Here is a 12,576-nt window from a genome sequence, read left to right on the forward strand (position 1 = left end):
GTAATCCCCAGTGTTGAGGGAAAGACCTGATGGGAGGTAATTGAATCATTGCGGTAGTTTCCGCCATTCTGGTCTCATGATAGCGAGTGAGCTCTCATGAGATTTAATGGTTTTATAAGGGACTCTTCCTGCTTCGCTGTTTCACCCTCTCTCTCCTGCTGCCATGTGAAGAAGGTCCTTGCTTCCGCTTTACCTTTCCCCATGATTGTAAGTTTCCTGAGGCCTCCCCAGCCATGTAGAACTGAGTCAATTAAACCTTTTTCCTTTATAAATTATCCAGTCTTCGGAAGTTCTTTACAGCTATGTGAAAACAGACTACTACAGTGTATAAAGGAAGTTTTATATTTTTTGTTGCAATCTATGTAACTTTTACTTATTTTTCCTGCTTTATTGATAGGAACTCCAGTACAATGTATAAAATGAATGGTGAAAGCAGACGTCATTGCCTTTTTCCTGATCTTAGGAGAAAAATATTTAGTCTTTAACTACTAAGTGTAATAATAGCTGTAGGGTATTTTTGTTGTTGATCTATGAACTATATCAGTTGTCAGATGTTCTTTCTAGTCCTAGTTTGCCAAGAGTCTTTATCATAAATGGATATTGGATTTTGTAAAAGACATATATCAAATTGATTGATTTTATACATTTTCTTCTTGATTTTTACTTTATTGATAAAGAGAGATTCATTGACTGATTTTTAAAATGTCGAACCAGACTTACATATTTTTGGGGATACATCCAACTTGGAAATATGTATATAATATATATCCCTAACCAGGTATTTGGATTTGAGAGAAGGTAATTCCCAAAGAACCTAATTCTAAGAGAGATAACAGAACAAGAGCCACACAGTCGATCTTCAGGAGTGGAATCCTAAAGCAGAAGTAGATGCAATTTTCAATTCTAAAAGCCAAGGTAGCCATGGGTGGCAGTTCAATAAAGACATAGCCAGGAGTTACTCTGGTACTACGGAGGAGTCACCGGCTACATTTGTTTGTTGTTTTCTTGCCTTCAGCCCTCACAACTGTAGGTGAAAATATGTTGTGTGTATGTGTGTGTGTTGGGGTAACAGAATGGACATAAGAGATGGTAGGCTCATTGTAATCATCAGATTCTCTCTCCCTCTATATCCTTACATGCGGGAATAATCCTCAAAGTCTTGTCTGTGGGCTGTTTTTCATCTTCTACACACTTTACCTAGGCTATTTCCTCTTATCTCAGAGTTTAAATTAATAATGCTATGCATAACCACTCTTCTTGCCCACATCAGCTGAAAGACTGAAACATGATCACAATAATAGTTATCAAAACAAAGTTTCCAGGGTGTCTTACCACCCCGGATTCCTTTGAATTCCTTCTATACCCACACAGTCCTCAAAATTCCTCCTCATTCTAGAAGCCATCAGGGAGTGGCTCACACACTCTTTGTATAATAATCTCCTATTGTGTTATCTATTGTTTTACTTCTTTCCTGTTATGGATCAGGATGGTATTTTCTGCAGATAGTCACCATGTCACTAGCTCTGATGCACAACACAGTGTCTCATGGCTGAGGTGCTGGCATTGAAGATACAGGTATCTGCATTGAGAGCATCATACCTTGATGCCAAACTACTGGCATTAGTACTACTGGTACTTTAATACTCATTTCAGTTTCTTTTTTCCAGCATTCTTTCCCCAGTCCCTTTGGACCAGGACTCAGCAATGTGTCTTGGGGCTGGGCTGAAGGATAATTTAAGTGATAGAAAACTGCTTCTTTCCAGAACCTCCTTTCTCTTCTGAGCTGGTCATTGTTCTGAAACTAGATGAGTACCTTGTGATTCTTTTCTTTTGAGATGCTCCCTTTGAGAGTTCCTGAGGGAAATTCATTTCAATGGATGTTTAGTCAGAGCAATGTTCAAAGTCTTCTTGGAAAATTTATACTCATGATGTTGTCAATTCATATGAGTCCTCAAATACCTTGATAAGTAGAGAAACTTGTGCTTTATTTTTTGCATTAACATTATTTTAAATCTTCACTGCAACTTTCACTATATCAATGATTAAGCATAATTTCATTTGAGTTGGAATTAACACTTACAATTTTCTAATGATTCATTTTTTAGTTTAAGTCTTACCTGACAATTTCATGAGAGTTTAATACTTTCAAGTGTTTTTCAGGAGCATAAAATTTACATTATTTACAAATAATTAGGGCTATGATAATATTAAGTACACGATTAATAAAAATGACCCTGATAGCTAAGGTTATTTTTTATTAAAAAATGCTGTGCCAATATTGGCTAAAAATGAAAGTTTTTAAAAACCATATCCAAATTAGATGACATTTTAATGAAAACATATAGCTAACTGGTATTTAACAAAAACATATAGTTAGCCAGGGACAACAATAATATAGATTATCATGCTATTTCTAATAAACTAATTATCAGAATATTACAGCTGGAGATGTTTCTTCTGAGACAAATGGGCAATTTAAAAATCAAAATGATAACCGCTCATGATTGAATAGATTATATAATGGTTTTCATATAGATTGTATATTATATGGTCTTCACACAAACATACAATGTTGATATATTTGGTGCACTTTCAGAGATAAAGGAAAAGCTTATGTAAGATCAACTGAGGCATCCAAGACCACATACTGGCAATAGGATGGATTTCAACCCATGATGTAGGGTCCCACTACCAATTATTTTTACTCTGATGCCTACTCTTCTCATTTGCTCTCCTGTTATGTCATTACATCTCTTTTTAAATATTTAAAAATCTGATTTAAAAAATTATACCATGAATGTAAACTTATGACTTACCTGTTATCAGTTACATCACCCTTATCTAAATGTATTTGCTTATCATTGTTATTTACCATTTACATTATGCTCAGTATGTTGCCCCTCTCCCTGATCTGGTTTATTTCTCAGAATTGAACTTCATGATAATATTGAGTTCAGGTGCTTGAGAAGCACATGGTTCAGTGCTTGGATCACAGTGAGGATGTAATGTGTTTGAAGAGGATCAGTCACTATTGCAACTGACCCTACAATTTAGGCATGTTTCCACTAGGTGGCAGCAACATTCCATACGGATAAAAACCAATAGGCGCTTGGTTTTGACAGACAATGGTTTAGTAATAAAGTTAGTTGTAATCATGCTGTTTGAGTTTTTAGAGGTTTTCTATTTTACCTCTTTGGTTTCAGAATAAAAAAATTGAGGTCCAGAGAGGGGTCAGGAGAGATCAACAGCCCAATCTGCCATAGTAGAATGGGAATTAGAATTCAGGTCCTATAATGTCTTTGCGCTTTCCCTCTTGTATAAATTGTTAAAGACCTCTACAGCTTTTAAATATACCTTCACTTTGGGTTTGTTAGGGATGTCTTATAAAAACACTTTGGATCCGTATCAGGTTGAAATTTTTACTAGTCGCTAGTGGAAGAAATGCGCCCCGTGATAACTTTCCAAATTCCAATTTGAGAGTTAAGATGTTTTACTACTAAGCATATTTGGATTTTTCTCTGGGGTTTCTTTGAAACGATTCAAGTAAACTCATTAAAATAGCTACCCTAAAATGTTAAGCTAAAACGAAAGTAAATAATATTTCAGGAGATGCTGTCAGAGAACAAGCTCTAAGATGCATAGGATCCTAGGAAGATACATTTTGAGTTGAACCTCAAAGCACTTCTAATTGTAAACATTTATAATTCTGTGTGGAGTTTATTTGCCTTTATGTGCTATTTGCTTTCATACTTTTTTATTGTAGTAAAAAGCATATGACGTTAAATTTACCATATTTATTAGTTGGGGTTTTCTAGAGAGACAGAACCAGGAGGATGTATTAATAGATAGATAGATAGATGAATAGATGGACAGATATTAACAGATGGAAACGTGAGAGTGGGTTTATCAGGAGAACTGGCTCATGAGATTATGGAGGCTGAGAAGTCCCATAATGTGACATCTGCAAGCTGAAGAATCACAGAATCCTGACTTCCTGAGCGTGGTTCAGTCTCTAAGTTCAAAGGCCCCTACACCAAGAAAGCCAATGGTGTAACTCTCAACATGAGGCCAAATGCCTGATAACCTAAGGGGATACTAATGCAAATCCCAGACTCCAAAGGAGACCCTGGAGATATGATGTCAAAGGATGAGAGAAAGGTATCTCAGCTTCAGAGGAGAGACGGGGAATTTACTTTTCCACTGCTTTTTTGTTCTTTCCAGACCCTCAACCGATTGGAGGGTGCCCATCAACATTAAGTGAGGGTGGATATTCCTTATTCAGTCCACTGATTCAAAACATCCTGTGTCTTACAGACATACCCAGAAATAGTGCGTTACCAACTATCTGGATATCTCTTAATCTAATCTGGTTGACACCTAAAATTAACCATCACATCATCTTAATTATTTTTTAAGTGTACACTTGACTAATATTAAATGTATTCATATTGTTCTGTAACATATTTCCTTGGATACTTTCTGATGTTCACTTAAACTTCTGCTATTTTGATTAAATTTGATTTTTGAAAGTAAGGGCATGAAGAGTTTATGGTTTCATCCAGATGGATTTAATAGGATGACTTTCTTCCTCATTCTCAGATTTCTTATGGACTAGGTTAATAAATACATTCTGAGTCCTCATTCTGCATTTTTCTGTCCAATGCAGACATTGTTAATTTATAATTTGTTCTTTTTTTATTTCAACAGCTTTTGGGGTACAAGTGGTTTTTGATTACATGGATGAATTCTATTAGTGGTGAATTCTGAGATTTTAATGTTCCTGTCACTCAAACAGTATATGCTATAACCAATATGTAGTCTTTCATTCCTCATCCCACTTCCACCTTTCCCCCTGAGGCCCCAAAGTCCATATCACTCTGTATGTCTCTGTGTTCTCATAGCTTAGCTCCTACTTTTAAGTGAGAATGTACAGTATTTGGTTTTCCATTCCTGCGTTACTTCGTATAGAATAATGGCCTCCAGTTCCTTCCAAATTGGTGCAAAAGACATTATTGCTCTTTATTCTTAAGATTCTCAGTCTTACTTTGTAGATAGTCATTATCACTATAATCAGAGTTGCCATGATAGATGAAATCTATCACTACCCTATCTTATCAGCCTTTTCTAATCCTAGAAAAATGTATCGATCATAACTGTGTGATTTACCTTTTAAATTCCCCCGATCTTAACTCAGTATCAAAACTCATTCATAAATTAGTTGGAGTTTACTCTTTCAGCACAGAATTTCCTAGAATAGTTTATCTTCAACCTTAGATAAGAATGTTTCTCTTGATGAAGAACTTCCTTGCCTTTTCATCTTGACAGTTGATTCTTGAAGCCATTTACCTTCCTTTCTTCCAACAATCTTAGTTACTAAATTTCTTTCCTAAATTAAGCTTATTACCTTGTAAGTCAAGAGTCTCAGTAATTATATCCCTTTATATAGAAGACATTTCTCTCATTTAATTTTATTTCTTTTGAGACTGAGGATTGCTAACTTGGTCTCCACGAAATAGATTAATTCATTTTTTATGAACTTCATTCCTAAAGAAAACATTTCAAAAAACAGGAAATCAATGTTTTAAAACATCAGACTTACAGGGCTGGATGAATTATTGGAGAGTGAGCCCAATTCGCTCAGACTGGAGGGGTTAATTGACTTGCCCACAGTGGCACATCCAGGTAGTGGCATTGCTGGCAGTAGCACCCAAAATATTAAAAAGAGAAAAGAAGAGCCCCATCAAGCCCTTCATCCCATCCAGCCTCATTAAAAAAATAAAGAGAAAAGACATCTTTTTATTGTGGTGTAAATAAGTCACAAGAAAAAGACAGAAAGGAGAGACACATTTTTGGCTATGACCCAAGAAACGGAGTTAATGACATCATTAGTTTACATTCATTGAGTGATTTCTGTTTGTTAGGCGCTGTGCTATGCCTTCCTTATTCACAGCTTATTTAATTATCACAACTCTTTTGAGGTAGGTATTCTTGTTACAGCAGTTTTACAAATGAGGGAGTTGATAAGTTTAAGACATTAAACAACGTTGAACATGTTTATATTGATAAAAGGGCAGAGCCAGAATTTAAACCCAATTCTCTGTGTTGGAAACATGTGTTTCTAACCAGTATGTTTCAGGACAAGGCTTGGTGTGTTTATGTGTGGTTTACTTCTGATGAAATTTCTCTTAAACAAAAGGCGTCTACTAACCCAGCAGGGAGTTTTCCTGGACTCAAATCAGAGAAAGCTCAGAGAAGAATAGGTAGGGGGATGGAAAGAGGCTCCTGTGATGAGCGGTTGGCCCTTTTTGCCACCACTCCAGGGAACAATTAGTGCTCAGAAATGTTTAGCTCTAATGATTGCTGGGCTTTTTATGTTGGACCCTGGAGTGAGTGGCAGAGGGCAGCCTCTTGGAGAAAGAATGTGGCTACCTCTGCCCATTAAAATAATGAACTCCCATAGCCCATTTATTTGGGAGACTTGTTAACAAAGGCGCGGGGATTCCAGAAGCATGATTTACTATTTACATGAGGCCAAAGCATAAGAAATTGACGGAACCAGAAACGAGCCATGGAGCAGTGGGAAATGCAGATGACCTGGTTTGCAAAAGATGTTATGGCAGCAAAGCAATCAATATTTCTTCTCTTGTAGTACAAGATTGAATGATCCTTCTGCCCAGTGTAATCCAGTAAGTCCAGCTCATTCCCTCCTACCTCATACATCCAGTGGCAAATCACAACTATACATTTACAGCCTATTCTGCCTCTTATTTGTAAAAGGGGCCGAGTAACACTGCTACTTCTTGAGTCTATTAGGATAATTAAATGGGTTTATAGAAATCAAGCCTTTCAAACAGTACTTGGCACACAATAAGTACTAAATAAGTATTTGATTATATTGTTATATTATGATTGTTATATGATTATTGTTTGTGATTAATTATATATTACATGTTTTGTTATTATAATAATAACAGGCCAAATATAGTAAGTCATAGGCCAAACCCTTCTGCCAAACTTTGAGGATAAGTGGTGGAAAAAAATCTATTTATTCAACAAAATATTTACTGGGCACCTATGTCCCAGGCCCTATTCTTTGTACTTATGATAAAACTGCCTTTGCAAAATTATAACTGAGGAAATTATGACAGTCAAAGAAATCATACCTACCTGACTCCGTCTTGCTTCTAACCTTTAAGCTGTCTTTGTCCATTCTTGGGCATAGGCTGAAGTAATGTTGGGAAGGAATTCAGTTCATGGTTTGACTCTGAAACAAAATTAATAGCAACTCTTCCTTGAAGATACCCGCTTTCTGCCTGGGGACCAGTCTGTCTTTGCAGGACTAACAAATTAGATGCAAGATTAGAAATTACAGTTTAGGAGTCATGCAGCCTCTGGCTTCAAGAGTCTGAATCTTCCCAAATTGGTGCTAGGGGTAACATCACTATGGAAAACCTAAGATCAGTGCTTGAGATATTTGGCAGACCCTGCACTAGATGGATCAGCTGACACCACCCAGACCTGTAAACTGGCTCAACCAGTTCTGCCATCCCACCGGGGAACCGAAGAAAGCAAGAAAAACTCAATTGGGTCCGTTTGATTCCATCTCCAACCTAACCAATCAGCACTCCCCACTTCCGAAGCCCCTACTCGTCAAATTATCTTCAAAAACTCTGATCCCTGAATGCTCAGGGAGACTAATTTGAGTAATAATAAAACTCAGGTCTCCTGCACAACCGGCTCTGCATGAATTACTCTCTCTCCATTGTAATTCCCCTGTCTTGATAAATGAGCTCTGTCTAGGCAGTGGGCAAGGTGAACCCACTGGGTGGTTACAAGGATAGATCAGTAAACAGAATGGGCAAAACTCTCTGCCTGTCTTTGAGTAACTTAAATTCTGGTAGGGAAGATTTCACCAAGATAAGAGATACCAAATTCATCTTACTTCCTTTCTGATAGGATTAAATAGATTGATGTTTTAGTGAAGATCAATCTAGGCTCGTCTTGGTTTTGACTGCTTGACCACTGACTTGTGGGGAGATTAGAAATTTGTAAAAAACACAAAGTTGGAGAAGTTTTTAATATGATGAATGACAGAGAACCACAGTTACCATTGGGTGCAAACATGCATGGGCAAACAAATTCCATACAGATAATAAAATACAGTAACCTTAATTTCACCACTGAGTCTTTCTCAGGGCATTTCTGCCTCTTTATACCCATTTGTATTTCCTAATTTTTAAAAAAAGTTTCCTTTTTTTTTGAGACAGGGTCTCACTCTGTCATCCAGGCTTGACTGCAGTGGTGCAGTCATGGCTCACTGCAGCCTAGACCTCCTGGGCTCAGGTGATCCCCCCACCTCAGCCTTCCAAGTAACTGGGACTACAGGCGTGTGCCACCTCAGCCCACTAATTTTTGTATTATTATTATTATATTATTATTATTATTATTTTCTGAGATGGAGTCTCACTCGGTCACCAGGCTGGAGTGCAGTGGCATGCGATCTCAGCTCACTGCAACTTCTGCCTCCTGGGTTCAAGCGATTTTCTTATCTCAGCTTCCCCAGTAGCTGAAACTACAGGAGCATGCCACCACGCCCAGCTAATTTTTGTATTTTTAGTAGAGACAGCGTTTTGCCATGTTGTCCAGGCTGGTCTCAAATTCTTGAGCTCAAGCAATCGGGCTGCCTCCACCTCTCAAGTGCTGGGATTACAGGAGTGAGCCACTGTGCCTGGCCTGTTTCCTCAGTTTGATCTTACATCAGTGCCAGTCTGTCTTTCTTAACTGCCAGATATGTATGGGCTTACCTCTTGTCTTCATAGTGATCGTCTGATCTGGCCTGATGACATCAAAGTTGTCCCTTGCTTATCACTGTCTTTAAATATTGAATGAACCCTCTTCTCCCTGCTGCTTTTCTTGCCCAGGAAATATTGATTGCTGTTGGTTCTTGACCACAATGGCTCAGCCCATCTCAGTCAGCTTAGGTAATGCTCCCCTTTCCCCTTCATGGAGACCTGTTCATATCCCTTCTTTCCTATAATTGTGCCGACTGTGCTAGTTGAGATTTTCATCATTCTATGAATTTTGTGCAATGACTTTTATTAAGAACATTATATAATTAGAATAAATGTTCTGGTCTTAAACATGGTAAGTGTGTGTGTGTATATATAAGCACAAACATACACATATATACAATTAACCCTGCACACATATGTATAACATATATATATCTATATACATACACACAAGTATACATATACACACAAATATGTATACACATACACACATATTTTTTTTCCACTTAGTTTTACTACCTAGAAGATTGTTAGACTGTTGCCTGGATTTCCTCCCGCAAAATGGAATATGTCAAAAATTGTAGCCCATTGTATTCAGTTCCCTTCTTCTGAGTTCTTATACTAAAGATCTATAATGCATAAAAATGCCTAACTTTATTATACTTTATTTATTTATACTTTATTTTCAAGTCAGAAAGTCTAAAAAAGCCATAGCGAACCTAAGTCCAAAGGGACACTTCAAACTCATCTGATTCAACCCTCTCATTTCCCATTTGAGAAAATGAGAATCCGGAGAAATGACTTTTCCAAAGTTCCCAGCAAGTTATGAATGGAGCTGAAGACAAAACTCGGGCTTCTGACTCCCAATCAGTTTCTACTTTATTATTAGATGGATTCTCTTTTGACCACCAAACATAGAGCATATGGATTATCCTAGGCTGACTTCCTCTGAAAAGTCTTTGCCTAGCAGGTGGCTGGGCTTTAACTGGGTGTTGTTTAACGGGATGCTGACTGTATGATCTTCCAGGAAATACCCACTCTTACAATAACAAACAAAATTTAACTGACCACAGGATTCTTCTTTCCTTTATGCAGGAAGCAGGCCTATGGCTGTAGGAAGGAACAACACAATTGTGACAAAATTTATCCTCCTGGGACTTTCAGACCATCCTCAAATGAATATTTTCCTTTTCATGTTATTTCTGGGACTCTACCTGCTGACGTTGACCTGGAACTTAAGCCTCATTGCTCTCATCAGGATGGACTCTCACCTGCACACGCCCATGTACTTCTTCCTCAGTAACCTGTCCTTCTTGCACATCTGCTATGTGTCCTCCACTGCCCCCAAGATCCTCTCTGTCATCATCACAGAGCAGAAAACCATTTCGTTTGTTGGCTGTGCCACTCAGTACTTTGTCTTCTGTGGGATGGGGCTGACTGAATGCTTTCTCCTGGCAGCTATGGCCTATGATCGGTATGCTGCAATCTGCAACCCCTTGCTTTACACAGTCCTCATATCCCATACCCTTTGTTTAAAGATGGTGGTTTGTGCCTATGTGGGTGGATTCCTTAGCTCTTTCATTGAAACATACTCTGTCTATCAGCATGATTTCTGTGGGCCCAATATGATCAACCACTTTTTCTGTGACCTCCCTCCAGTCCTGGCTCTGTCCTGCTCTGATCCCTTCACCAGCGAGGTGGTGACCTTCATAGTGGGTGTTCTCGTTGGAATAGTGTCTGTGCTAGTGGTCCTCATCTCTTACGGCTACATTGTTGCCTCTGTTCTGAAGATCAGCTCAGCTACAGGTAGGACCAAGGCCTTCAGCACTTGTGCCTCTCACCTGACTGCTGTGATCCTCTTCTATGGTTCTGGATTCTTCATGTACATGCGACCCAGTTCCAGCTACTCCCTAAACAGGGACAAGGTGGTGTCCATATTCTATGCCTTGGTGATCCCTGTGGTGAATCCCATCATCTACAGTTTTAGGAATAAGGAGATTAAAAATGCCATGAGGAAAGCCATGGAAAGGGACCTCAGGATTTCTCATGGTGGACCATTCATTTTTATGACCTTGGGCTAATGTTTACAATGAAGCTGTGAGCTGGGTCAGTTATGCAGGCATTTACGTAATTTTAAACTAGTTGATCTATAGAATGAATTGTGTGAATCAGGCTTTTTTTCCCTCCTTCTTAAGATTTCACTAATAGTTTGCCTGTTGGCTATTAGAAAACATTTTGGCCATTGTTGCTTTGTAAAATGAATAGCATTGTATAGTTTGAGATTTTAAATGCTCTGCCTAGCAGAAAACTTCACCATGACAAAACACGTCCTGGAATGTCAAAACAGAGTATGTATAGGAAGAAAATCATCGAAAAAATGTTAGTCCAGCATTTAGTGTGGTGATCTTCAAGGTACAGCATGGTATAATGATCTGAAGAGGATGATGTTTTTCTAAACATAGTTGCCTTTCCCTCTTCTGAGATTCTCAAATGGTTTGCTTTAGAGCCCATGAAAACCATAGGGCAGACACTTTCCCGTGTTTCAGAATCATGGCCATAGGAGGCCCTGTGACTGATGGGGGAGTTTTAATACTCTTTAGATGCATTAAAGCAACAATTCTGATTTGGCCCTTGATGTAATTTGGATATTTGTCCCCACTCACATCTCATGTCTGATTGCAATCTCCAGTTCTGGAGGTGGGGCCTGGTGGGAGGTGTTTGAATCCTGGGGGTGGATCCCTCATAGGTTGGTGCTGTATTCATGACAGTGAGTTCTTGTGAGATCTGGTCATTTAAAAGTGTGTAGCACTCCCCCCCACCCCCTGTCACTCTCTCTCTCCTCTCACTCTGCCTCTCTCTCTCTTGTTCCTGCTTTTGTCATGTGATGTGCCTGCTCTCCCTTTGCCTTCTGCCATGATTGTAAGCTTCCTGAGGCCTCCCTAGAAGCTAAGCTGATGCCAGCACCATGCTTCCTGTAAAACGTGAAGAACTGAGAACCAATGAAATCTCTATGAATTACCTAGTCTAAGGAATATTTTTATAACAGTGCAAGAATAGTAGTCCTTAATGACTGAACAAACAACCTCTTGGCCAATTCAATCAATTACAAAAAGAGGCCACTAAAACAATTTAAATAAAACCAAGGAATTATTGCTTAAGCCCAAAGTGACAGCTTTCTAACCAACAATTAAAGTTTCTTAGGAATCTAAAGAGAAGCATACGCTCATCTGAGATGAAAAGTTCTCTATTTTTACCAGGGTTGTGATTAATTCTAGAAGAGAACTTAGCCAAGGAATTGAAGAAAATGATTTTTCTCCTCTACATTTTCTCAGAACTTGTTATGTATCCTTGAACTGGCAGTAAAGAACTGGAATAAATTCATTCAGCTGTGGCCTTTCTTGGTTAGGCTATAAATAAGTGAGTAAATGATATCTGCCTGTGTGGCTTTAGGCACATTGCTTGGACTCCAGGTGCCTCAGATCCTCATCATAAAATGGAAATTGTAATAGTAATTTTATCCTAGGATTATTATGAAGAATTAAATGAGTCAGTACATGTAAATACTTAGAATACTGCATTGTGAATAGAAAATGTCCAAGAGGTGCTATTACTATTATTATTATATAATGCTTAATCATTATCCAAATAGAAAAAATGGAAGAGATTTCCTTAGTTTGGTAGGAAATGTAATTTTTGCAATGGCTTTATTGCATTAGAAAGAGGATCTGGAGGGACTATTGCAAAGAGGGTTAAGAATATTCACTTTTAAGTAATTGGACCTGAG

At 38.2% G+C, this 12,576-nt stretch overlaps 1 protein-coding gene across 1 annotated transcript; it reads left to right on the top strand.

Annotated features, from left to right (window-relative positions):
- The first annotated feature begins 9,883 nt into the window (after positions 1 to 9,883).
- On the top strand, positions 9,884 to 10,903 carry LOC126936117 (olfactory receptor 5A2). The gene has a single exon (XM_050758564.1). The coding sequence runs from the start codon at positions 9,899 to 9,901 to the stop codon at positions 10,871 to 10,873; it is 975 nt and encodes a 324-aa protein (XP_050614521.1). The 5' UTR covers positions 9,884 to 9,898; the 3' UTR covers positions 10,874 to 10,903.
- The last annotated feature ends 1,673 nt before the right edge of the window (positions 10,904 to 12,576 follow it).

The sequence above is a fragment of the Macaca thibetana genome, chromosome 14 (genome assembly GCF_024542745.1).
Source record: "Macaca thibetana thibetana isolate TM-01 chromosome 14, ASM2454274v1, whole genome shotgun sequence".
NCBI classification, from domain to species: Eukaryota; Metazoa; Chordata; class Mammalia; order Primates; family Cercopithecidae; genus Macaca; species Macaca thibetana.

What these genes read in the sequence shown, in the direction of transcription:
- LOC126936117 (XM_050758564.1), top strand. Translation starts at nt 9,899, where the DNA reads ATGGCTGTAGGAAGGAACAACACAATTGTGACAAAATTTATCCTCCTG.